The 27,967-nt window shown below is 35.2% G+C and overlaps 2 protein-coding genes across 4 annotated transcripts; one reads left to right on the top strand and one right to left on the bottom strand.

Annotated features, from left to right (window-relative positions):
• Positions 1-69: 69 nt before the first annotated feature.
• Positions 70-22,745, bottom strand: LOC106173833 (ankyrin repeat domain-containing protein 27). Of its 3 annotated transcripts, none has more exons than XM_013555119.2 (28): positions 22,674-22,745; positions 21,346-21,462; positions 21,098-21,220; positions 20,640-20,699; positions 20,073-20,163; positions 19,630-19,659; positions 17,965-18,042; positions 17,553-17,647; positions 17,205-17,264; positions 16,805-16,861; positions 16,275-16,417; positions 15,772-15,911; positions 15,328-15,409; positions 14,899-14,964; positions 14,562-14,649; positions 12,148-12,237; positions 11,476-11,665; positions 11,092-11,231; positions 10,544-10,636; positions 10,066-10,171; positions 9,380-9,576; positions 8,803-8,991; positions 8,187-8,303; positions 7,448-7,642; positions 7,135-7,254; positions 6,318-6,476; positions 5,802-5,925; positions 70-1,926 (listed from the first exon to the last, which is right to left on the bottom strand). In XM_013555119.2, exons 2-28 carry the CDS (start codon positions 21,445-21,447, stop codon positions 848-850), a joined length of 4,014 nt encoding a protein of 1,337 aa, XP_013410573.2. In that variant the 5' UTR covers positions 21,448-21,462; positions 22,674-22,745; the 3' UTR covers positions 70-847. The 3 variants fall into 3 exon arrangements, with proteins under 3 accessions (XP_013410573.2, XP_086867291.1, XP_013410574.2); XM_087011165.1 differs by lacking the exon at positions 22,674-22,745 and adding an exon at positions 22,351-22,583; XM_013555120.2 differs by lacking the exon at positions 19,630-19,659.
• Positions 22,738-27,729, top strand: LOC106171292 (tRNA-specific adenosine deaminase 1-like). Its single transcript, XM_013551575.2, has 8 exons — positions 22,738-22,873; positions 23,462-23,667; positions 24,206-24,280; positions 24,627-24,812; positions 25,070-26,134; positions 26,545-26,644; positions 27,118-27,204; positions 27,555-27,729. Exons 1-8 carry the CDS (start codon positions 22,857-22,859, stop codon positions 27,712-27,714), a joined length of 1,896 nt encoding a protein of 631 aa, XP_013407029.2. The 5' UTR covers positions 22,738-22,856; the 3' UTR covers positions 27,715-27,729.
• The last annotated feature ends 238 nt before the right edge of the window (positions 27,730-27,967 follow it).

Genomic DNA, 27,967 nt, shown 5'->3' with positions numbered 1-27,967 from the left:
AACGAGTTCCAAGCGTTCGTGTTATATATCATAAGGAAACAAATTACATAAACATCCCAATAGAATATTGTAACTGGAATGTTTAGTCCTATTTGAACCTTTTTATTGAACCTGTAACAGCTGATAATTTCTCAAGGTTAGTTTGGAAAGGATTTTGATGCATATATTCAAACAAAAATCTCAGAATCACTTTTCACCCGTTGTCACATTAAAAAATAATACCAAACAGAATATTGCTCTTTAAGCAATTAAAACGGATTAATATGTTATCCCTCATAATGATATTGTGCAACTCACACATTAACATATAGAAAAATGATATATTATTAACTTTAGTTAGACAGCACTCTAAGAGTGCAGACTTCTGCCATGAGAAAAAGCAATATAAAATCTTTTAAAAACATTTATAGACCAAGATTTGGGTGAAACTGTTATCACTTATCTCCATCCTGAAAATTCCATCAAAAAAGTAAATAAATTTTTGAGCTACCTTGTCCACTAACAATGCAATGTTGATAAAAATATAACATCCTTCGCTGACGGAAGTATAAACTGGAGTTGAGACACATTAAGTAAACAGAGCTATCAAACAAGTCGAATTATTGATTCTAATATTGCACACATGTTCAATCTTTATCAGGGTGCAACAAGACAAATCAATGCTATTCTAAGTAATTTTTGGTTAACAAAAAAAAAAAAAAAAAAAAAAAAACAGACTGAAATTCAAAAAAATTACAATGTGATTTTTTCCATGATACAAAAAAAAAAAAAAAAAAATTCACAATTCACAACCTGGAGAAATGTTTGTGATTAATGTGATTAAATCTTCACCATCATAATTTAAGTATCAGTAAATGGAGGGAGTTTGAAGTTCAGCAGGACTAGAACAAAGGCCACTGTCTTGTTTTATTAAATCATCTGATTGCACATTTTCTTTGATGTCAGGGTTTTCTCGTTTCATATGATCAAGGCTGGCTGGATTTACTTGTTCACAGTTTACTGCATCCTGTCTCTTATTACATTCACTTGTCTGGTAATCAATGCTCTCCAGTACGTTGCTGGAGGAATTAACCTTGTTGTCAAGGTGATCAGTCTTGTTGTCAAGGTGAACAGAATCATTTTCATGATCAGAAATAGTTGTTTGGTAGACTAAATAATTTTCATGGCACTCTGATTCAAGGAGGTCCAAACAGTTGTCATGGCACTTCGGATTGTTGTCATAGTGATCTGACTTGTTGTCATGGTGATCTGGCTTGTTGCCATGGGTCTCTAAACTGGATGCAGATAGTCCATCCTGTCCCCCATCCTCTTGACTTATTTGCTGGCTTTGTTCCACTTGTCCTCCATGTGAGCAATTTAATGAACCATCATTCCCATTAGTCCGTAGTCCAGGATAAGAATTAGCCTCTTCCTCAACATCATCCCATGAAGAAAAAGACTCTCTAAGTTGAGCATTTTGCTCCCTCATCCTTGTACCCTCAACAAGTGGACTGCTAACAGAAATGTCATCAGAAGTCAAACTGGACTGAGCCAAGCTGACACTCAAATTGTCTACACCCTGACTTTTTGTCATGTCGTCTAATTCATAATCTTTCCTCACCCGGTCTTTGCATTCATCACTCACACCAGCACCAAGCTCAACATCTCCAGTTAACTTATCTTCAAATTCAGCCTGTATCACTGGCTTGCTTTTATCTCGAGTCTCCACGTGTTTTAACCTGCTGATATCAAAGTGCTGAATTTCCAGTTGCTGGGTAAGGTGTTTGTCGAATCGTGGAAGGCTTTTGTCCAATGTGACGGTGTGTCTGAGACTGGCCCTAGGATTGAAGGTACGAATGGATCCCACGAGATTTTGAAGGCGTTTTAAGTCCTGTTCTTCGAATGCAGAAAAAAGATCATGCATGCTTGATTTTTTATTTACAGCAGCTGGAACAAAAGAGAAAATAAAAATACAAACTAGAGGATCAGAGAGGCGATACCGCCTCCGAATATTGTACCACCAGCTGGAGCAAGCGCATTCGTATAGACCCCCACATACACAAAATAAGGGACACAGCCACCAGTCTTGTGCTTGACAAGCTGTAAACATGCAATCAACAAGAATTTTCAATATTTGCAAAAAATATATGAAACTAAAAATGGTACAATCAAATTTAAGTTCATCGTAAGGTAGGTGAAAGGTCATTTTCAAGGTCACAGTAAATTGCCAGTATATGACTTCCTATTCAAGTTCAATAGTAACTATGGACCTATCTCTGCCAGGTTTGGAGTTAAAAGAGAAAGAAATTAGCAGAGTTCAGTTCATGATAATAAGTAGATCAAAGGTCAATTTCAAGGTCACACTTAGATTGCCAGTATATGACTTCCTATTCAATTTCAATAGTAACTATGGACCTATCTCGCTAGTTTTGGAGATAAAAGGGAACCAAAATTTGCAAAGTTCAATTCATGATAAAAAGTGGGTCAAAGGTCAATTTCAAGGTCACACTTAGATTGCCAGTATATGACTTCCTATTCAAGTTCAATAGTAACTATAGACCTATCTTTGCCAGTTTTAGAGATAAAAGGGAAGCAAAATTTACAAAATTCAGTTCATGGTGAAAAGTAGGTCAAAGGTCAATTTCAAGGTCACAGTAAGATTGCCAGTATTTGACTTCCTATTCAAGTTCAATAGTAACTATGGACCTATCTCTGCCAGTTTTGGAGATAAAAGGGAAGCAAAATTTGCAAAGTTCAGTTCATGGTGAAAAATAGGTCAAATGTCAATTTCAAGGTCACAGTAAGATTGCCAGTATATGACTTTCTATTCAAGTTCAATAGTATCTATGGACCTATCTCTGCCAGTTTTGCAGATAAAAGGGACTAAATGTTATAATTTTGGAGTTACCATAAAGTGCCATACATTTCCTACAGAAAAAATTAATTAAAATAAAGAAAAGGTCATTTTGGTCAAAATTCTTGAAATGGGAGGTGCTCTGAAGTTCCAGGTGTTCAAATTTGATGAAATAATGTCATTTTTGACCACAAGTTGTCTGCTTTGCCAAGCCTTATGTATTATTTTTCCGGAGTTCAAAATTTATTATCCATTACCGTACTGCACATTTTGCTTTCACCACCAATATGTATTTTTTTGATACAGCGTAACTTTAGAGATAAAAGGGAAGCAAAATTTGCAAAATTCAGTTCATAGTGAAAAGTAGGTCAAAGGTCAATTTTAAGGTCACATTTAGATTGCCAATATATGACTTCCTATTCAAGTTCAATAGTAACTATGGACCTATCTCTGCCAGTTTTGGAGATAAAAGGGAAGCAAAATTTGCAAAGTTCAGTTCATGGTGAAAAGTAGGTCAAAGGTCAATTTTAAGGTCACATTTAGATTGCCAGTATATGACTTCCTATTCAAGTTCAATAGTAACTATGGACCCACTCTGCCAGTTTTGGAGATACAAGGGAAGCAAAATTTGCAAAGTTCAGTTCATGGTGAAAAGTAGGTCAAAGGTCAATTTTAAGGTCACATTTAGATTGCCAGTATATGACTTCCCATTCAACTTCAATAGTAACTATGGACGTATCTCTGCCAGTTTTGGAGATATAAGGGAAGCAAAATTTGCAAAGTTCAGTTCATGGTGAAGAGTAGGTCAAAGGTCAATTTTAAGGTCACATTTAGATTGCCAGTATATGACTTCCTATTCAAGTTCAACAGTACCCATGGACCTATCTCTGCCAGTTTTTGAGATAAAAGGGAAGCAAAATTTGAAAAGTTCAGTTCATGGTGAAAAGTAGGTCAAAGATCAATTTTAAGGTCACATTTAGAGTGCCAGTATATGACTTCCCATTCAAGTTCAATAGAAACTATGGACCTATCTCTGCCAGTTTTGGAGATATAAGGGAAGCAAAATTTGCAAAGTTCAGTTCATGGTGAAAAGTAGGTCAAAGGTCAATTTTAAGGTCACATTAAGATTGCCAGTATATGACTTCCCATTCAACTTCAATAGTAACTATGGACCTATCTCTGCCAGTTTTGGAGATAAAAGGGAAGCAAAATTTGCAAAGTTCAGTTCATGGTGAAAAGTAGGTCAAAGGTCAATTTCAAGGTCACATTTGGATTGCCAGTATATGACTTCCCATTCAACTTCAATAGTAACTATGGACCTATCTCTGCCAGTTTTGGAGATAAAAGGGAAGCAAAATTTGCAAAGTTCAGTTCATGGTGAAAAGTAGGTCAAACGTCAATTTCAAGGTCACAGTAAGATTGCCACCATATGACTTCCTATTCAACTTCAATAGTAACTATGGACCTATCTCTGCCAGTTTTGGAGATAAAAGGGAAGCAAAATTTGCAAAGTTCAGTTCATGGTGAAAAGTAGGTCAAACGTCAATTTCAAGGTCACAGTAAGATTGCCACTGTATGACTTCCTATTCAACTTCAATAGTAACTATGGACCTGTCTCTGCCAGTTTTGGAGATATAAGGGACTAAATGTTATAATTTTGGAGTTACCATAATGTGCCATAAATTTCCTACAGAAAAGATTAATTAAAATAAAGAAAACATCATTTTGGTCAAAATTCTTAAAATAGGAAGTGCTCTGAAGTTCCAGAAGTTCAAATTTGATGAAATAATGTCATTTTTGACCACAAGTTGTCTGCTTTGCCAAGCCTTATGTTTTATTTTTCCAGAGTTCAAAATTTATTATCCATTACCGTACTGCACATTTTGCTTTCACCACCATTATGTACTTTTTGATACAGCATAACTTGAAAACCGTATGGAATACAAAAAAATGGAGACCACCTCCAGTGTTGGGCTTTACATGCTCTACAAAATGCAAAAAAGAATGGGTCTCTAGCATTAACGGTTCCCGAATTAGAGACAGTTTTCAGTTTCGGTACTTTATGGCCGCTACTCCCGTGAAAATGCACCGATTGACCCCAAATTCACGGAGATGAAAGATGACCCGAAGGGTAACACTTTCCAATAATATTATTGGTTAAGTCTGTGTGGTGTCTGAATAACAAGGCAAAAAATTTTTTTTTCGTAAAAAATTTCATTTTTTTGAAAATTTTGGCCCGTTTGACCTTGAAATAAAGGTCAAAGGTCAAATCCAAGGGCATATTTGAAATCTACACATATGACTTTTGGAAAGCTGTCTGTAGAAATTTTTCCCATAACTCCTTCCGTAGGGTAGATAATTAGCATTTAATTTTGCCATTTTTAGACAAGGGTGCATTGCAATGAGTGCCACACCTAGACCCCAATACCGACAAAGCCCAAATTTTACGTGGAACGAGTTGAGATTATAGGTGACCTAAATCCAAGAGATGGGTACAGGGGCCCTTACCGTCTAGGAGGAGAAGCGGTAACGATGACTTGGCGGCGGAGCCGCAGGAGCCGCAGGAGCCGCAGGAGCCGGCGGAACATACGGGTCGGGACTAAAACCATGGGTACCGCCAGCGCCTACGCTGGTGGTACAATAAACAGAAAGTTCATTACATTTTTCAGGTAACATAAGATTTAATGCAACACCTTTTGTCAACATTGTCAATGATGGATTTTTCTTTGTGATTTGATGTTTTTTTTTTTTTTTAATTGTGGGGTGGAGGCCATAATGAGCATATTGTTTAGAAGCTTACCACAACATTTCGTACTTTAACTCTCTCTAATACAATACAGATAATTAGCTTTGGTAGTCGTAGAAAACATTTTTTTTAATATGTATGTTATAATACTGTAAATTAGTTATAATGGTTTGGAAAAAAATAAAAGTGTAATAAAATCAATGAGATATGCTAGACATTCACCTCTCACTGTACTCTGACCATGAGGCCTCCTCTTTTCTTTCTCAGGACTAGGTTGGACGTCCTCTTGAGGGAGGTCTGGCACCTTGCTGTAAGCTTCATCCAGCAACATAATCACCTTGTCATGCTGGAAGACAGGCCAAGACAATGGAAATCTCACACAAAACACATTCAGCCAACTACATTCAAAAGTTTGATTCAGCTGTACTAAACTGTTCCCAAATCAATGTACCAGTAATGCTCGTCTTGGCTACTGAAGCCACTTTTCTACATTAAGCATTTTTGAAACTTTTCAAATAATGAAATACTTGGCACTAATGATATATGGCCACTTGTAACAGGATACAGCTGTGTGATGAATATTTACATTTTGGGCCAAATGTTTCAAAAATAATTCATGACCAAATGGTAATGATGTATGTGAAACCCTTTGACTTTAACATATCCAATCTGGATCAATCAGTAAATCTAACAGTATAGCAAATGGGCATCAGCCTGTGTTCCTGCCTATTACTTTACCTTGGCTAACTGTATGGGAGAGATCTTCTTGTTGTTCTTGGCCCTGACAGAGGAGCCATGGATCAGAAGCAGTTGGACCAGGTTCAGGTCATTCCTCTTGGCAGCCGTGTGTAGTGGTGTGTTCCCCTGGTGGTCTGTAAGGTCAACTGAGGCACCATGCTATAACACAACAATAACAGTGAAATTAACTGAGGCACCATGCTATAACACAACAATAACAGTGAAATCAACTGAGGTGCCATGCTATAACACAACAATAACAGTGAAATTAACTGAGGCACCATGATATAACACAACAATAACAGTGAAATCAACTGAGGCACCATGATATAACACAACAATAACAGTGAAATCAACTGAGGCACCATGCTATAAAATTATAACACGGAGGTCAACAAGAAGAAACATGCTGTAAAACTACAATAACATCAAGGTCAAATGAGGAACCAAGCTATAAAATTACAACACCAAAGTCAACTAAAGAAAATTGCTGTAAAACTATGATAACAGCAAGGTCAACAGAGGCACCAAGCTTTTAAATTACAATAACAGCAAGGTCAACTGATGCACCACGCTTTAACCTTACAATAACAGCAAGGTCAACAGAGGCATCATGCTTTAACACTACAATAAAAGTAAGGTCAACAGAGGCGCTTTGAGATAACAACTATAACATTTAAGTCATTTGATACACCAAGCCATAACACTACAAATATAGCTTGACTCTATTTAACATTTTCCTTAGCAAAACAAAAAACATTATAAAATGTTTTCCCCAGACAGAAAATATAGTTTAATTTGTCCCTAAACTATTTACCTGTAGCAGCACTGAGGCGGCCCTGGGGTTACCCTGGAAACAGCACATATGGAGCGGGGTCACTCCATTGACATTCTTGGCATTAATTTTAGCCCCATGATCCAGGAGGAGTTCTACAGCCTGCAGGAGAAAAATAAACCACAAGCTGAATTTCAATTTCAATTCAATATCTTTAAACTGTGATGGTATTACTTGCCACTGAATTTCACACACTAAACTGACACTAATGACTTATAAAGTACAAAATAAATGAATAAGGTTTATCCACATTTATGACCATCAGAATGATTGAATTTTTGACAAGTTCACCAACCTCGGCCTGGTCATACTGGCAAGCTAGGTGCAATGGCGTCCACTGAGACACCTTGCTCCGTGCATTCACATTGGCGCCTCGTTTTATGAACAGCATGATCAGATCCTTGAACCCGTAACGAGCGGCAACATGCAATGGCGCATAACCATCCACATTACTCATGTTCACAGTCACGTCTGTCCTTGGTGTTGTGAGCTGAGAGATGAGAAAGAAAAGACATAAAATGATTTTGATTGTTAAATTGGAAATTTCTGCTAAAATATATTGAAATATATTAAACATAGAAATCTAAATTAATGAAATAAATGTTTAGATTTTTGTACTGTTTCAGAAAGAGTGCAATGTGCTCTATGTCTAGCAAACCAAAATAATGCCAGCAAAATTTGTTTGAATACAGAACCTTGTTGAAGTCTCTTTAGACTCTGATAACATCTCAGAGGATATAATTTCTATTCAATGGTGGACTCTTGTTTCAATATGTCTTCAATATGTCTTGTGCATGGGTAATTAGATAATTAGAGAGTTTCAGACAGTAAATGCCAGCAAACTGTCATTTTGTTCTGTTATGCATGTCAACATGCAGTTAAAAGAATCATATCAGAATTTTTTTCAGGATCTTTATTTTTCAGTGCAGCAATGCTATTGGCAAAAGAAATAGCACATATTCAGAAAACATTATAAAATATGATTTTTAAGGAATTAAATTCAAAATAAGTGAGCTTGTCAGCTTGAACCTTACCATCTGAACTGGCATACACTTGTCACACTGGCAGAGAGGATGGCACAAAGTTCTCTTGGTCATATCAATGTCCATTTCTTCTTCCAGGTCATCTGTCCATCCCAGTATAAACTTAACCTTGGAAAATAGAAGACTGGATTACTGCAATGTGAACAAACTGATCCATTCATGTTTCAGTCAAATAAAGAATGAAAATTAATTCTCAGACAGGAGACTTACACACAGATGGTATCCCCAAAACTTCATCAATATATAAACCTTAAAAATATAACAAATGTTGGAAGCTCATACCATCAGTACAAGGGTGTTCAGTAAGAGAATATAATTTTTTTTATTCTTTACAATGTATGCAAATTATCTCGGTAACAAGAAACACATGTAATGTTCCAGAGACAGCTTTGACTAAGGCAACATGACCCTGCTCCGATGGTAAAAATTACAATTACAAATTTAAACTGCCTGTTCAAGTAAAAAATAACAGGAACAGCAGGCTGAAAAGAAAAGTACCTGCATGATTATGTCATATAATATATATAAATAATAACTTTAACTGAGGAAAAAATTGTGTATTGTCACAAAAATTCTCTCCTGTTATTACAGACAAAAAACAGCGTACCATCTCAATGTCATTCCTGGCAACCGTTTTCAACAATTTATCAATTTTCTTATAATCTTTCTTGTCCACCAGGGACTGGCTGACCACCTTGATGGGCAGACTGGGTTCCTGGCTGTTAAAATGTCTGCCAAGTCCTGGGCCTGATTCAAATTGCTTCTTGAAGCTGTGTTTTCTTGGTCCCAGGGAATCCTATAAATGAGTGAACATCATTGAGTAAAGGTGTCCAAGATCCAAGACGGCTTAAATTTGGGACATCTTTACTCATGGAAATGATGTGCCAGATTTTGGACATCTTATCTAAGCACATTCTTGCAAAAATAATACTTAAAACTGCAAGAGCAAAGTGCTTTTCAAGAAGTAGTTTGATTTTACCATTTGTTTTGATATAAAATGTTGTATTTTTTTTAAAATTAGAATTGCGTTATAATTCTGGTATTCAAGCAATTAGCATCTATTACTTTTAAATTATCAGTCAATAATAAACATATTTCAGCATAAACTTGATTAAAAAAAAAACTGAAAAAAAAACAAAAAAACAAAAAATTAATTAATATGAAAACAACCAGACAATACATACCATATCACTGACTGATTCTATAGACTCTAGCATGGTATCAACAGTCTCAAAAGTTCGCATGGAAGAGTTTTCCTCTATGGCTTCTGAGAGCATCTGGGACACGCGCACATTAGAAGAGCACTGCAACGGGCTGAGGTGTTTACGATTGGTCACAGTGGGCAACGCCTCATTTTCCAGTAAAATCTTCACTATGCCCTCTGGGAAGAAATGTTTTATATTTTTAGAATGTTATAAGTAAATACTAAGATATCATTGTTTATGGCTACCTATCTTCCTTTAAAGTGAGAGACTGAAGATACTTTTTGCAATTGCTTTCCACTGAAGCAAATTTAATGAGATTTGGTTAAATGGTAACATATTTCAAAAATGCATCATTCCCAGAGATTTGCAATAAAGTTCTAAAAGACATAAAATCTTATCAGGTATCAAATATACTAAAATACCCTTAATTGTAAACATATGCACATGTACACCATTATTTTTTATTTAAAGTACATTACTAAGTCTGAGTATAAGCACTAGCCCCACATCAAATATCAGCAAAATGGAAACCTGGCTCGTAAACATTTTGTAAATATGTTCAGTAACAAGTTACTAGCCACAATCACCATTTCTGCTTAGGCCCAAAAGGGGCAGTAAGCTAAAAATGTTTTTGGTGCAGACTGGTGACTTGTTAAAGTACTTACCATAACCCCACTTGGAAGCCAGATGTAATGGCGTCTCTCCCCAGTCATTCCCAGCATTCAGATCCAGGCCTTTACTTCGACCCATGAAAATGACTGCCTTCACACACTAAAAACAAACAAACAAACAAACAAACATTTAGAAACTTTAAGATAAATTGTGCAAAGAGATAAAAAATTACAGCAATTAGTTAAAGTGAAATCTGGGTTAACGCAAACATGCCCCTTGATCAATCTTAGTTCATAATTTTAATGATTTCAACAAGCCATACAGATATTTCTTTCAATACCATTTCAAATCATTTAATCTTAATGCTGGACTTGTAAAAACCTCTCTATAAACCTTGGCTATGTAAGATTAACTAGAAGCATAATCAAATTAATTGAAATATACAAACTAATATATCTAATAATCTTTAAAAACAAACAGATTAACTACATGGCGATAAGTTAAAAAAGGACAAATAAAAATATTATCAACCTCTTCGTGTCCATTAGCAGCACAAAGATGGAGAGGAGTGTTGCCGTCATTGTCAGCAGCATTAAAGTTGGCTCCCTGATCCAGCAGTAATAACTGTTAATAAAATATAGATAATACATTACTGTGACATTTATATAAGTCTATTTTGCAATCAATACAACAACTATGAGTATATAGTTTCATATTTTTAAGGTCAGAGAGGTTGGGGTTGTCTCCTAACCACATACCACCAGCTATGTTGGATGAGATAAAGACAATATGGGGAATATTGCTTCGTAACTCTAAATATCAGATTTTTATTACCAACAATTTTTTTTAAATACACAATACTATACATAAGTTGTTCCAACACACAGGGTAATTAATGTGAACCAGTATCACATAAACTCTCAGAATTCAACTTGTGAAATGCAGTGGTAAAAGCTTGCAAAAATTCCAAATTTTTCCTATTGGCCTGATAAATGAGTCAAAGTAATGAGCATCTTATTTTCTACCCAATACTACCTAGTCTGTCCAAATGTAATATAGATTTTCATTGACCAACTTACCACAACTTTCTGATGTCCACGCTGACAAGCTATATGAAGTGGGGTAGAGCCATGGTAGTCTGTGGCGTTGACCACCCCTCCCCTGTGTATCAGAGCATTCATCACATGGACATTTCCACACAGGGCAGACACATGGAGAGCTGAAGGGGAAAGGTTGAGGTCATGAAAAGACCAAGGTCATGATAAGGTCAAAATAATAACTTCATCTTACTACATACATATGCAGGTGCAGCCCCCTGGTGTCAGGCATGCCAAGCTTACCCATGTCAATAGTTGAATCACTTCATCTTAAGGCAAGTACCCATTCATACCCATTTTAGCATTCATCAAGGCAAAGGGTTTTTTTCTGAACAGAAAATGAGTGTGTCAGTAAACTAGAAGTACCTGTGAATCCCCTGTCATCTCTGGAATAAGCTGTGACAGCAGAGGCGTCATTCCTGCTCCTGGCCAGCACCTGCTCACACCTGTCACATGAGCAGAGAGGGTGACACATCTGCTGCTTGGCCTCCTCTAACAGGACCTCCTTCTTGTTCAACATCTTCTCCACCTCCTGTGTCTTTCCATCTCTCACATACTGGAATCAAATCGTTTTTGTGAATGAATAATTTCATAGGCATATTACAACAATTGAACATTATGAATTCTATGAAGATTGATGAAAATCACTGAAGGCAACATAAATAACATAAGACTGAGTAAGCAGTCAACTTAAATCTTTAAACATAGCATCTACATGCAGATCAGGGGCGGATCCAGAGATATTTTCTGACAGTCTTCCAAATTATCTTTGTTAATATGTCTTCAATTTTTGACCGTCTTCCAACAGAAAATAATGGATACCCGTCAATATAAACTTTAAAATCTGACCGTCTTCTGGAAGACCCAGAAGACGGCCTAAATCCACCCCTGCAGATGTTGTTCTATTGTTGTTCAATAATGGAATGTGTTCAATGGGTTTATCATTTTCAGTCTTAATTTCTTCTTCCTGGCTTACATTTTATCAACAATGTCTCATAGACAAAAATTTACTGAAAACAGGACTTAGCCTTAGCCCACCTGAAATAGCTTTCCTATCATGGAATCTGCACTGTCAGCAGAGGAACTACCACTGCCACCCTGTAACTGACTTCTGGCTAAAACCAATGGCTGAAAAACAACAAATTTCCTTGAAATAAATGCCCAACTGGACCTGCTCTTATCTCTCATTTAAAAGCTTTAAAAGAGAAAATCTTAACACAGCTGCTGGTACCTAGCAAGAGAGATGAATATCAACCCCTGCAATGAAGGATGCAATCAACCTGCAACTGTTACAATTTTAATGGAAGGTTTTCCTCTGGAATTTGAGGTAAAACATTGAAGAAGAGAGCTTTACTTTAGTAATTTTCATTATTCATACATAACCATAAACAAGGCAGCAAAGCTGTCAAATGTACAGACAAAAAGCAGAAAACAATGCACAAAAATAGGCTACTGTCAATTCTGATACAAAAGTACAGTATGCTTACCTGCAAATTCAACATCAAATTTTAGTTATGCTCAACAGGTAATACCAACGTTAGTAAAATGTGAAACAAGCATAAGGCTTCAGGCCCATGAGAGTTCACACTTTGAAAGTGCCAGAATAAGAAAAATGAAAATTTTACACAAAATTGCATAAATTCAATAATAAATGATAACCCAATTGAGCTGGCTTTCTAATTTGAACTGCATGCCAATCCTACAAATAATACTTGTAAGTTAAAAATAATAATAATAAGTAACACAGTTTTCTTTTCATGTTTGTAGTAGCAGTACATTTTTGTCAATTTTGATGTAACATTACATAATCAATTACAGAATAATTATCACCAATTATTGACTATAAATAGCATGGACATGAGAAAATTTGGTTACCATTCGGCTTTATGTCCATGGGAGCTCTGAGTCCCACAATGAATATGCCAACATGATAAAAATGAATATTTCACTAAAATGTGTAACTACAAGAAAAAGAAGCAAATCAGACTGCTTTTCCAACTCGGCTGCAATTTAGTCCTGTGTTTCTTTTTTGAAAGTTTGACAATCATAAGTAACATGGTTTACCCATAATGGTCATCATGGCAGCAGCACCCAAAATTGTGTTTTCTTCTATTTTGATGCAATATTATATAATGCTTAACAGCATAATGACCATCAATTTTTAATAATAAAATATACGTATCATGGATTTTCAGAAAATGTGACTAGCATGGGTCTTTAAGCCTGTGGTGGTTCTAAGTCACACCTTGAAAATGCCAATATGTGAAAAATTAAATTTTTTACAAAAAAATGTTTAACTGCCAGAATAATTTACCAAACAGTCTGCATTGCCTACTGAAGTTGATTTTAGTCCCATGTTTCTTTCCTGTAAGTTTGAGAACAGTAAGTGACATGGTTTTCCTTAAATGGTCATCATGGGAGCAGTACCCAAAATTGGGGTTTCTTCAAATTTTGATGCAACATTACATAATGTTTAACAGCATAATGACCATCAATTTTTAATAATAAAATATTAGTATCATGGATATTCAGAAAATGTGACTAGCAAAGGTCTTCAGGACCATGGAACTTCAAAGTCACATCTTGAAAATGCCAAAAAGTAAACAAGACAGCACTGTTCTGAAATGGGTTTTTTCCATCTTTAACACTTTTTTAACATAAAACAAAATTAACAGTTTCCTGCCATTTTTATATGATCAACTAAGAAAATTGATGAGATGGGGAAAATATCAATACAACAGTGTTAAATGTCCAATTTCCTCTATTCTGAGATTCTGAACATAGTGGATGATTGAATCTGACAAACTGCAATAATATGAGTTTATTTCCATTTTTGACATTTTATTACACAAAACACGATAAAAAGTTTACCATCATTTTTACATAATCAACTAACAATGTTGTGAAGATGCAGGAAATGTGAAACAAACACCTTTACGTATTTTATTAGTTAAATAATGAGACTATTAACATGCCTAAGAATTGAATTTGAGGAAATGTGAAAAAAACAGCAGAACTTCTAAAATAATGGCCCGATAATGCTGATTTTCGAACTTGACCTGCATTTTAGTGAGATTGATTACTCCTGTGAGTTTCATGACAACAGGCCTATCAGTTTTCCTTAAAATGTGTTAACAGTGTTGCATATATGCTGAAAAGTGAAAAAACAGCATAACTTCTACAATAATGGCCTAAACATGCTGATTTTCGAACTTGACCTGCGTTTTATGAATATTCAACAGTTCTGTAAATATACAGCCAAAAAGTAAAACTGTCTTCCACTTATCGTGTTAACGATGAAAGTGCACGGCGACGGCGACATCGACGGCGACGACAGACGCAGGTGATGGCAATATGTACAGACACATCTGTGTCTGTACATAAAAAATCCCAGGCGCTTTAGATACTTTATCTTTAGTATATACTTTATGTTACTGACTGTAAATACCTACTTGAGGATTGGCTGTCCCCAGCTGCAGGCTACTGAGGGAGCCACTGTACACATGCTCTATAGCAGCCTCTGTGGAAGCTGCATAGAAACTGGAAGGATATCAAATTATTCACATTACTGTTAGTATAGCTGGAATACATGCAGTGCAAGGATATTTATTTAGCCCAGACTTGGCAAATATTTTGGAAGTAATGCCAGTAATTTGAACATTGGCAGTTCAGATTGACCAGCAACAGTCAGTCAGAAAGTTTAAATTGAAAATTACTTGTCATAAACTAAAAGAATGGGCAGGAAACATTGCTGACTGGTGGAGAGATACTGTAATTAAGAAAACTTACCCATATTCATCATCATTATTTGCTTTTGAAAACCTAAATTTCAGCATATAAGTAAGGTGAGCAAACCTGAAAAAATAAAATAAACAATTGAGAATATTGAAAATAGTCATGAGAGAAAGCCTGTCAAATTAGTTTTATTTCTTTTTACAGAACTCTATTTCCATCCAAATAAATGTCAAACATTTTGTTTGCTCTTCCACTATATTTATCATTAAAGGAGTTAAGTCCCATTTGCAGTTTCAAAATTTAATTCAAATTCATAATTCATGCACATAAGTAATTTACCATGATATTTACATCTTTAAAATGCTCTGATCTAAGATGGTAAAAGCTCATGGCAGAAAGCAATTTCTAATCCACATTTCATATATTTCAGCTGAACACATTATTACTTATTATTAAATAAAGGAATATAAAGAGCAGATGTACCAGTTAGGAATCTCCGACTTGACCACCAGGAAGACCAGAATAGGCAAGAGGTCATCTGTGGTCAGTAGGGCAGACTGTTCTTCTGGAAGGTCAATAATGGACATTTGCTTTCATGTTAACTTCAAGTATAACACCATAGTAAAAACACATACTGATGAGTGCCAAATTAGAATTGACAAAACTGGAGAATACTTTTTTCACACAATGTTTGCAGCAAACTATAATATTTTTCTTTTTAATAGTTGTTAGTATAAAGTCTATTGGTCATTTATGTTATTTAATGCACGCGCACGCACACACGCACGTATGCACACACACACACTCTCAACCACAAAGATTGGAAAGCAACCTCTATGTAATCTTAGGTTATTCTTTTCATCTCCATTCAAAATAGGTCTTTTTTTATGGACCACCCTGCATATCAATAACCACCCATAAGCTTACCCTGTGTCTGTTTTGTATGCCATCTCCTGGGAGGCTGCATCAATATGGTGACCACCTTCTTGATACAGTTCAGTTTGCCAAGAGGGGTGCTGTACCTGTTCAATGTCTGCAGCTCCTTCTTGGCTTTTGGAATGTTTTCACTGGAACAACAACACAATGACTGTCTAATTTCTTTCACCATGCACCACCAAAGAAAAATTCTTATCATTTATTATCTTATTACATATATTTCATTACCAAAAATCATCAAAATATACAAATACTGAGGAGTTTATGTATCATAAAAGTTTGCACTTTGAAACTATAAAGCTGATATTAATCAATACCCGTACATCACCTTTACTATTTCATGTAACATAACTAAATGTATTTTTATTAACTACTAGTAATTGCATGTACCATGTGGACTATTATGATAAATGCTACTATAATTACAACTTCCAAGATAATGCTATTTACAAAATTAGCTTATTCTTTCCCATTTGACAATGACAGTGCCCTACCGAAACTCTGCCCGTACTCCCAGATCCCTCAGCTGCAGCTCGGCCAGGTTCCTGTTGATCTTGTTGAGCTTGGCGTCCTCAGAGGCCCTGCACACAGATATCCCCTTGAAGATCTTCTTGTAGATCCCATGCATCACATAGGTCTGGAAACAAACAGGGGGGAAATGTGAGTGAGATCTGTATCATTGGTCTCGTGACAAAATAACTATCCAAACTTAATGTGTAAACATTTAGGCAACTTTAAATTCTTTAAACTGTTAGTGGAAAATAAAAATCTGGAAGTTGAACTGGCAATGTTAGAGATTAACTTTGTCTGAAAGAAAAGGAAATTAAATTATTATAAGAACAGATTAATGTCCAGGTGCATAAATACAATACCTATATACTTATTTTTCTTCATATTTTCAGAAGACCTTTATATCTAATTTTGTGTTTTTAAAATTGGATCAGCAATTGTACAGCAATTGTAATTTTTGATCATCAAACATTATATTTCTATTATAATTTCTATGACCAGTTTTTCAACATACCTCTACTGCTACCTTGATACAGTCAAGATAGGCCTTGTTATGTCTGGCACTTCTTTTCTGAAATGTGTAGAAACCACATAGACATTAACAATGTCATTCCAAAAGAGAACCTGTTTACTGTTTATAAAATATATATTTGTCAGTTTTCTGAACCTATGAAGAATTACACATTTAAACAATAGGATTTCTGGATAGAAATTGACCCTAAAAGATGCAACCAGACAAAGGTTACTCCCATGAAAAAAGGAAAGGAGATAAAGATGGCATTATGATTCTTTTTACCTAAAAATGGTATAATAACATGGTCAATTGCCGGATTACTGTAAAACTTGTAACTTAGATGAAAACGAGTTGGAGAGCTAGAATGCTCAAATCTGTGATCTGACACAAGCAAACTTACCAAGTGGTTGTCCTTTAGAACTGTCTGCATAGCTCTGGTGAACAGGGCATTGGCAGCATCCTGCAATATACAGTGTTATAATTCTATCACTTTGATATCTCTCTCTCTCTCTCTGTGTGTGTGTGTGTGTGTGTGCGTGCATGCATGCATGCGTGAGTGTGCATGCCAGTGTACACACCTGCATGCCTGTAAACATGTGACTTGTACATACATATCCTTTCAAGTAAGTCCATGTTATTTAAAGGTAAATGTGTGTTCACTATATCCCCACTTCACACCATTTTAACAAGGCCGATTTCATTTCAGTTTAATATTCCAAGACTGAAAGAAAGTGGGGGCCACACCTACCACATAGTGGACTAAGGATTTCCCATCTAGCCTGTCATAGGATTCATTGAACAACTGGATAATATGGTCCAACTGCTTCTGGGTCTTGTTGTTGGCTAAAATAATAAAACCAAATTAATTTCTTTTAACATCCAGTATTTACAACATATCATCTACACTTTTATTTAATTACTCCTAATTCCAGTGCATGCAATCATCATGATAACAATTACTTAGTCTAAGAGTAACTTTAAAAGCAACTCATAAAGATACTGGTAGATGAACATTTATTGTTTTCTTTAATAAAATCACCAACTTAAAGCTAAGTTTCAAAATGAAAGAATGTTGAAATGGAGAACATGTAACTATTTTAAACAAATAAAGAATGTCATGGGATCAAATCCCTCAATTGGTTCTCTGTTCAAATCCTGACCTGCGTGGCCCCATAGCAGCTCTAGGCAGTCTTCAAATGTCTGGAGAACCACCACAGGGACATCTGGCACTGACTCTCCTGAGATATAAAGGAATCTTTTTATTTCATTTTATTATTTTTTGTTTGCACTAGCCTAGTCTATATTTTCATGGTGTGTGTAACAGTACAGTTAGAGCACTTGATGGTTCACATTGAAGATTATAAAAAATTTATAGAACAGAAATATTGTTAAATAAAAAACATTTATTGTAATAAAAGAAAAATATTTTCATTCAGTTGCTCATGGAATTTTTTACTTTTTAAATTTCAATTCATAAATATTGATACATATTAATGCATGTCAACTTAACCTGACAAAAACAATTACATAATTTATATGGATCACTACAAGGCCTTTTTCTTACAGACATATATAAGGTTAACAGTGTTATTTTTGCCTACATCATGCAGCAGTCAGAACATACCGGTATTTGTAAATAACTTAACTGTGAAAAATAAATTCAAACCTCACCTGAAGAATGCAAGTCTAGAATAATTAACAAAGAGGCAAGTCCCAGCCCTTAAGCAATAAGTTATTGAAAATAAATAGACTAGTTCAGAGTGTACATATAAATTAATTATATATACTTTGAAGACAAAATGGCCTCCTTTTAAAACCACTGACAACTAAAAAGTAAAGTAATACAAATTTTCCTATCACACCTGTTCCTGTGAAAAGTAAAGGAAGAAAGAAATGCCAATCTTAACATGTGGAGATTATATCTTTTATAAGCAAGTATGTGAAAGTGCTTAAAAAATATGCATACATAATTATGTTGTTTTTTTATGCCTGTTCCTGCGTGTATTAGCTTAGACCCATGGTTGATGTATAATGACTGGTCCAAGGTATTACACAGAGTTTGAAACACTTGTCCTTGGCAGAAATGCAAAATCATCCCTTATTCATACTTTTGGGTGAAAAATAATGGTATTGGAGTATAGGATTTAGGAAAGAGGTTGGAAACAGGTTACAATGGCCTTCAAGGGTTAGCGTCACAGTGACAGACATCTACTTTTTAATATTGTCTGGAAATCAAATTAATGTTCATAAATACTTAAACTGATAGAATAAAACTGTAGCTATTCAAATATTTAACATGTTTTTATAATCTGTTTTCGGGTCTGGGGGAGGGCACCCTGTGCTTCAGAGATAACTTGAAACTTACCCCTACACTATACCATACCCTTGCCATTTCAAGTTACTAGTATGGTAAAGTGTACAAGTAAGTTTCAAGTTATCTCTGAAGCTCAGGGTGGGAGAGGGGGATAAAAAAAAGTAAATTGCATTTTTTGATAGTTTTAAGAATTCAACAGTGTCTACTATTTGTTTTTTCATATATAATCCTCTCCACACCTTTCAAAATTCAAGGTGGTTTTCTATGCTGTGCCTTAACCTGATAGAATTGAGACGGTGTATGGAAATAAGATATTCAGAGAAATAGCAGAGGACATATGCAACAGATCAATATGGATGAAGGCTTTCTTCTTGAAAGAGGATAATAAAATTAATAACGGCTAAATTAGCTGTTGCAAATTATACTCCTGCATAATACAGAAGTATACGTTGATTCTGCACGATACAAGTTATTGCATATGCTGTTTTCTTTTCCAGAAAGCAAATCTCACCAAATTTTGAATTTGTTCCCTTTGGTTTGGCTGAAATTAAATATTAAGCAACTAGATATCATAACTACTGAACAGATATAAGCTGGTCCATTAAGTTTCATAATTTAATTTCTTATACATTACTTAATACTCTTTACAGTATCCCAAAAAGTATAGACTGATCTTCAGGAGACTAATTTATTTAGAGTAAGGTCAGCCTATCATTGAGTTTGTCTAACAACTGTATAATTTTAATTAAAACAAAAAAAATAAAATAATAAGAAGAAGAAAGAAAGAAAAAAAGGAGTAAAAAATGAAAAAAATCAAATAACCTTTCCTACACCTTGCTAACAATATTAGTACATTTTGCTGAACAACATGTTTAATTTGCAGACCTCTGTGCCTAAAAATAATTTCCAATTGTTTTCTGTGCTTAAAGATAACTTGTACTACAGTATTCTTACCGTTCCCTCCCTCTAAGGCTATATCTATGCACAGCACCCTGAAACTCTCATCATGATCATTGAAGTAGGTTTCTTCAAACAAAATATGGGCCTAAAAATAACAAACAATAAACAAAAACTTACTGCAAATGAAAAATAACAATCATAAATGAATGTAATGACATTTTCACTGAGGCACTGACAGTATAGACTGTTCACAACTTTGGGGCACACTCAACATTTTAGCCAGTATACTTCTAAAAGCAATTTTTGCAGAAAACTCAGCATTTAGAAAAAAAAGATGACTCTGTTATAAATGTTAATAAAATTTCAGCCCTAGAATGAATACCTCTATATTGTACTATCTTATGTTGTATCTCATATGCAAACATTTCTAGCTTAACAAATTTTGTTTACCATAGATAAAACAATAACATTCTATATCCAAGAGAAAATTCTTTCTCTTTTTATATACTCAGATAAAAGTAAAAACAATATATACTTAGTACTTCTCTTTATACATATGATATGACAGAAAGAGATGTGCAGGATATCAATTCTGCCCTACGTAGTGTATGCATTACTCACATTTCTAACATCCTTGAACCCATGACCTGTTGTGATGACCCCACTCTGGATTGTCACCTCCTGAACAGATAAACCAACTGAGAAATCACTGGTACTTAGGCATTTAACATGAAGTCATTAGACATATAAACAGGTTACAGTATTGAAAATTTAAATTAGGGAATACTGTTTTGGGAAATACCTAGTAAGTGCTGGAAATTTTCGTTTTTTTTTTTTTTTTTTTTTTAGTTCTAGATCAAGATATATGTGTGTGTTTGTGTATGCATGCGTGTAGGTGTGCAAGAGAGTGTGTATGTGCATGCATGCATGTTCCCATATGTGTGTGAACATGCGTGCAAGCACACAGACACATTTTTTGTGTGTACAGGCATATGTGTGTATTTTCACTTTCTTTAGGATTATTAGAATTTACTTATGACATTTGTTATATACTATCCTTTTTAGCTTACTCTAGATACCTTATCATTGGCTGTCTTGAACGTCCCTGGAGTGTCATCCACTGGGATCAGGATATGGTTTCTGTAGTCCTCTTCAGTATAAAGATATTTAGAGGAGCTGTGACCTGTTCTGGGGACACAGATCTGTAAAAAGAAAAATAAGAAAAGAAAAAGAAATGTAATTTTCATATCACTTTATAACATAAACACTATGTGAATTTTATTAAACCTTTTAAAATTTTAGAGAGAGAGAGAATGAGGTACTGTACCATATATCTGTTGTCAGCAGCAAAGTTGTAGATTTCTGCATATTTCGACTGCAAGTTAACAAAGAACTTGTTCTCAAAGAGATCTTCATCATAGGACTGCATAGCTTCTGGCCTGTTCTGTTGTAAAAGAAAAAGAAAGTCAAAAAAATTCAACTCAGTTATAGCAGTAGACACACTTCCTCCTTTCCTCCTTAAATGAAGAATGTTAACCTCTGTTAATACCTTAGCAATCTGCTGCCTTTAGCATCCACCAAGCTGATCCATGCAAATTGAGTTACTACCTACCCAGAGCCATATTACATAGTGAATTATTGATTCTCATTTATCACCTTCCATAAATAAGCATTGCTTTAATCAACACTTTTGAGGTCACATGGGACTTTAAGAGAACTTTTTCATTATCAAGCTTGGGATCAAAGTGTGAATATTAATTCAAATTGATGGTTTTAACACTGTCAAAAAAATATAGCAATAATCGAATACAGAAATGAATAAATTTAGTCCCAGTCAAGGGGTTTTGTTTTGTTTTGTTTTTTTAGTTACTGAATATGCTTAGGTCAAAAAGGCAGCCATCACAATTATGAGCAAGCTGCACAACAAAGCTGTCAGTGTCTTAAACAGGCAAGTTTGTTTTGAATAAGTACACATACTTTCATAAAATCTGTCTCTAATGCTAAAATCAAGGATCTTCAACAATATGTGCTGGGTAAGAAGATCACAGATGGAAAGAAATGAGTGGAACCTAGGGACAAACATATGTTGGATCAAACTGTAGGTGGTACTGAAGGATGATCATTTAGACTAAAATATCTACATCTGACTTCAAAGATTGTTACAAATATTCAGGTTTCCTGGCGACCTTCATGGCATGTTGGATACCCTTGATCAATGAAGTCAAAATTGAGTTACTTAATATTTTGCAAGCTGGCACAATACTGTTATTAAAAGTGACCAGTGTTACTGACCCAGGAAATGTTAACTTAAGAGTAAATTATTCATGCTCACTATTTTATATACTGGTACTAAATTGCATGTTACATTCTGCTTGAGACCTTTAAGACAACGCCATAGACACAAATCCTTACATCCTTCGTACAATAATTCTAGTAGACATAAACTTAGAGTCAGATTTATTATTTACGGCGTCATAAAACATTTGTTTATTATTGTTATCTGTCCACTTCCAGTTCAAGTCCCGTGACTCCGAGGCCAACTCGTTGCGCTTTTCGAATAAGACTGATTAAGCTGGGAATGATAATTCAGCAAACTATTTCAAACCAAATAATTCATATGTGGATTCAATATCTTTTTATAAAAGCAAAGCTTACCTGGAACAACGCATTGCATTTAAACGCAAAATGTACAAGGCCAACTAAAGAACACTAAGGGACTCTTTTGCAATCGAAGGAAGGAATTTTTAACTATTTCCGGTATTCTATTTTTAGTTTGTAATTGGGACAATGTACCGCTGTGTTGTTTCGTCCAAAAAATTCATTTGATGGATTCATTTGATGCATACTTTAAAAACGTAAGCTTCATGTAATGTAATGTCACTAATATCTGACTTCTTGAAGATCGAGAAATTATGAACTTACTGAAGAAATAGAAGTGAATAGACGGCCGTTTAGACTTTAGTTCCATTACTCAGTTACTAGCTGGTACTTGCGCATTGTTTTATCTAGACTTATGGCAGTTCTTCGTTGCTCTGCGTTTGATGTCGGTTCGTTTTACGATTTGCACGTTAACTGTTCCATTAAAACAACGACGGTCTTCGGCGTACAGATATATGATTTAGTGACTGTGTGCTAATCCTACCCCCCCCCCCCACCCCTCCCCCCGAAAAATTACAAATGAACCGTGTGGGATAAGCTTCCCCATATCATTCTTCTTCTTCTTCTTCTTCTTCTTATTATTATTATTATTATTATTATTATTATTAACAGTTATCATTTATATTTTTCACCATGCAACCACACCCTCTAATGTTACAAGACAAAATTTGGGTTTATAATACTGGCATTAGAGGGGAGTAATGATGTGAAATGATGACCCCTGTAGTGGCAAGCCAACAGTTGGAAAAAAGCAGATTGATGAAAGATTAGTTTTCTTTTTACAGTTCTTCTTGCAAGGACAGTTCTGATTCAATAGATCTAGAGATGCATGAAGAAAGAAACTGGCAAAAAGATGCTCAATTTGCCGACAAGTTGACCAAGATATGCTTTGACCACTATGCAAACAAGCTGCCTAAAAAGGGAAAGCCTGTGCCCAGGAGAGAGTGGACATTGTTAGCTGCAGTTGTCATGACAACAGAGAAGACGAACGGTGTGTATAGTGTGTTGTATATTGTAAGGTAATTTACATAATTAACATATCTCCCACAATGAATTGTTCCTTCTCTACCAGTTCGCCAACATGCCCACATGTGGCTGGATGTTATGTAATAAATGAATTATAAAAAAAGTAAACTTCAGTTACATAACAAACAGAAAACTACGACATAGTGGGGTACTGCTGCCATATGATATACAACATCATACATGTGATGAAAAGAATGTAAAGAATATATTCTACTTTATTTTTTATTTCTCTCATTAAAAGATGTTATACTGGAGCATCACAATACATGTATTAGTAAAATTTTATAGTCTGGCTGCACAAGTACAGACATGTGCACGTACCCCCAGTAGGTATAGATGTATGCTTGGAAATTGAATTTTTATGATGACAATAATTTTAATCTGTTGTTTTAATTATGCTAAAGTTTTCCCTTTATCTTCATTTATTTTTCTGTGCATATCATTGTATGGTTATTCGGACAGTTCTTATCATTCAAAGACATGTACACGTCATTGTTTTCCAGGTGCTTATGAAGCCAGTCTGGTGTCATTAGGAACAGGCTCCAAGTGTATTGGGCAGTCAAAGATGAGTAGCAAAGGTAAGAAATAAAGCTTTATTCATTTTCACAGTTTTATTTAGAACTTTATTTTCTTCATTTTTATTTCATGTTTCTTTTTTTTCTGCATCTTATTTTCAGTTCATTCTGTTTTTAAAGTCTTCAACACACACACAAAAAAAAACATGCTAGTAGATACAGTGTTGGCATTTGTATATAACCAAGAAAAATGTTTAAAATCTAGAACGTGTGTCATGTAAAATTTGATTATCATAAAATATTAAGTTTGGATCTTTTGTCATAATTTTCACATTTTGGCATAGCCAAAGGACATGCCTGTAAATATTTGAATCCATCCTTATTATATCTCTTGACATATCTCTTGTAGGTGACATATTGAATGACAGCCATGCTGAGGTCGTGGCAAGAAGAGCCTTCCTCAAGTTCCTGTATCATGAACTGGCTGCTGCCTATGGAGGGGGGGAAAGCAGGGTCTTCCAGGTGACAGAAGATAAAACACACTGTTGTGTCAAGAATGGGGTAGATTTTCATCTTATTACAAGCCACACACCATGTAAGTGGTAATTGTTAATATTGGAATGATTATTTTAATATTAATTTTTCCAAAATGGTATTTTTTATTGAAATTAAAGTTTCAAAGTTTGGACAGATGTTTTGCTTGGAAATTACAACAAAATGTATAACACAAAAACAGACTTATGAGGATTTTTTTTAAATGATTGTGTTAAAAACAAATTTATTAAACAGTTAGTAAATAGCCTTTGCAAGTTATGCTTGAAGCATTGGTAATGGATGATATCTTGTTGATAGGTGGCGATGCATCTATATTTCCCAAGACAAGCTGTCAAAAAACAGAACTGACTGGTGCCACTGTTGATATGGCACATACATGTAGCAGCACAGGTGATAACAGTTCTTTAGGAGAGCTGTGTGGGCCTCCTGCTAAGAGAGCAAAGACAGATGATTTACCTGGCCCAACTTCCGAGAGACAGAATGAGATTCTTACCACTGAAGCACCTGATGGTAACCTGCCAGGTGCCAAAAATGCCTGTGATATCCAAAAAGATGGTGGAAATGACTCTGGTCAAGTGTCACCTAACAACTACAGTGGTTTACACATAAATGCTAAAGTTCATATTTTGCGACAGAAAGAGTTAGAGACAGAAAAATCTCATTCAAGCTTAAAAGCAGGAAAACCTGCATCCCCACCATCAAGCCAGGGTTGTTTTTATGGGTCTACAATGAAGCCAGACCCTGATCATTTGCGAGAGTTTGAACACATGCTATCTTCTAACAATACATCAAATGGACTTGCTGGTGCTCCCAAATGTAATTCTGTTCACCCGTCAGAAAAAGGTATTAATCAATTAGAACAAATTTCTGGCAGTGGGACAACAAACAGGTTTTCACAATCTGTGGAGGACACTGATCCATTGTCAAGCACTAGGAAGAAAGATATTTACAGAACTGGTGCTAAGTGTGCCCCAGGGGGCGCCCAAGACACCCTGGGGTCAGGAGATGATTACCACATCACTGGGGTCCTACGCACAAAACCAGGAAGAGGAGACAGGACAATTTCAATGAGTTGTAGTGATAAACTTGGGAGGTGGAATGTCTTGGGCTGCCAGGGGGCGCTTCTCAGTCACTTCCTGGAATGGCCAGTGTATCTCAGCTCGGTCATTGTGGCCAAGTGTCCATTTGATAAGAGCGCTCTCCAGAGGGCAGTTGTGGACAGGTGTCTGAGAGTGAGGGGTTTACCTGAGGGGTATCATGTTCATCGCCCTGTGTTACTGCAGTCCAGCTTACAGTTTCAGCACAGTAAACAGGCAGTGGAACAACTGGCAGCAGGTGGAACCATCGCGCCATCACCTAACTGTAAATGGTGTTATTGCATACTTTTTCTAATTTGATTTATTTTTTGTCAGTTTCTGTACTTGTGTTTGTGTATATCAGACTTGTTTTGATATCCAGGTAATATATTTGATACGAAATTTCCACTTTTGTCAGACTCCTTTAATGAACATGGTTAAATCTTACGCTCATTATAGCTTCATTACATATTTTCCAGCAAGTCCATTTGATTATTAAAATAAAAGTTTGTGTTATAATTCATCTGCCACAAGTAAGTGATATAAGTATGTTAGGCTTTTTGATCGTTGAAAGCATGGTGCTGTGGTGATGTGGTATTTTCAGCCGAACTCAAGGAAAGCTAAATATTAAACATTTTTTTACATCAGTTACATCACCAGTTCATCAGATTTTAATGTTGTTTCAATTGTTTCCAGCCATTATGTGGGCAAATGTTCCTGGGTGTGCTGTAGAGGTTACTGTACATGGAAAGAGACAGGGAGTGACGGCTAAAAACAGAGATAAGCCAGAAGCAAGGTGAGAATTCCTTTTTGTCACCTGTTTTATACAATGTTCCCTTATGTAGGTATACAGGATGTATTATGTATAGCAATTCCCCCATATTTTCTAGCAAAACCCATCATGTTTTATCTAAATTTGCAGCATCTGGTGATGAAAGTAAAATTTATGAAAACTTTATCAATGATTTGATTTGTTTTGTATTACATTGAGCACGGGGTTCTTGGTCATCTGTGATCCACAAAATTTTTTTTAAAAGTGTAATCTAATTGTATTTTTTTTTCTGTTCAAGCATTGCTGTAAAAAGAAACAAACTTGAGAGATTTTTGAAAAGTGAATGATCTTGAAAACTTACAGACAATATTACATGTGATTGTGTGTGAGAAGAGATTGTCATACAACTTATTGTTTTATTTGATAAATTATATTGTTTGTGCATGTCAAACGTTTTTTAAAAGTTTTTTTGTTAAAACATTTTTTTTCTTTTTCAGGTGCTATCTTTGTCCTTTGGAGTTATTTAAAACATTTGCTGAATTGTTTTCAAGATTACCACAATACTCGGTACCAACAACACTCAGGTATGGTTTTGAAGGTTGAACAATAATAATAATAATAATTATAGTAATAATTTATTTCAAAATCCATTAAGTTTGATTTGCACATAAGCTTAAATTGTACAGAAATGAATTAAAATGCATTATAACAATAATACATAGAAACAAAAACTCTTAGACTTTTGATGTTCATATATATATGTATTAATCTTAAAGTTTACATCTGTACCTATATCTTTTAATACTTTCATAGATATATAATTTGTTTTAACATATTCATGGGCCAATTGAGCCATGAAACAAAAGAAGACTAGTAGAAAACTATTCAATAGAACAATTTACATATCAATATTGTGATCATATATTATCACCAGGGACACTTCATTGAAGACTTACGCTGATTTCAAGATGGCTGCCACTTCCTACCAGAAAGCATGGAGCCAGTTGAAGCTTGTGTTCAGTACATGGGTCTCCAAACCAGAGAACCTACGCTTATTTATGGGGGATTTGCCTTTCGATAACAGTAGTATGTGAACAAAATGGAACTTGCTGTTGCTACCCTAGACACAAACAATGACTTAAAGACACTGACAATGAATTTCTTTTGCAATATATTACTGAATACTTTGTCGATTGATTAAATACAATTTTTTTTTTTAATTTTCATAACTTTATTAGGTACAAGAAGCAACTAGAGGATCAGAGAGGCGATACCGCCTCCGAATATTGTACCACCAGCTGGAGCAAGCGCATTCGTATAGACCCCCACATACACAAAATAAGGGAC

The sequence above is a fragment of the Lingula anatina genome, chromosome 4 (assembly GCF_051362555.1).
Source record: "Lingula anatina isolate TDL-2025a chromosome 4, LinAna3.0, whole genome shotgun sequence".
NCBI classification, from domain to species: domain Eukaryota; kingdom Metazoa; phylum Brachiopoda; class Lingulata; order Lingulida; family Lingulidae; genus Lingula; species Lingula anatina.
Note: the sequence above shows the minus strand (reverse complement) of the source record. Positions and strands in the feature narration are given on the sequence as shown.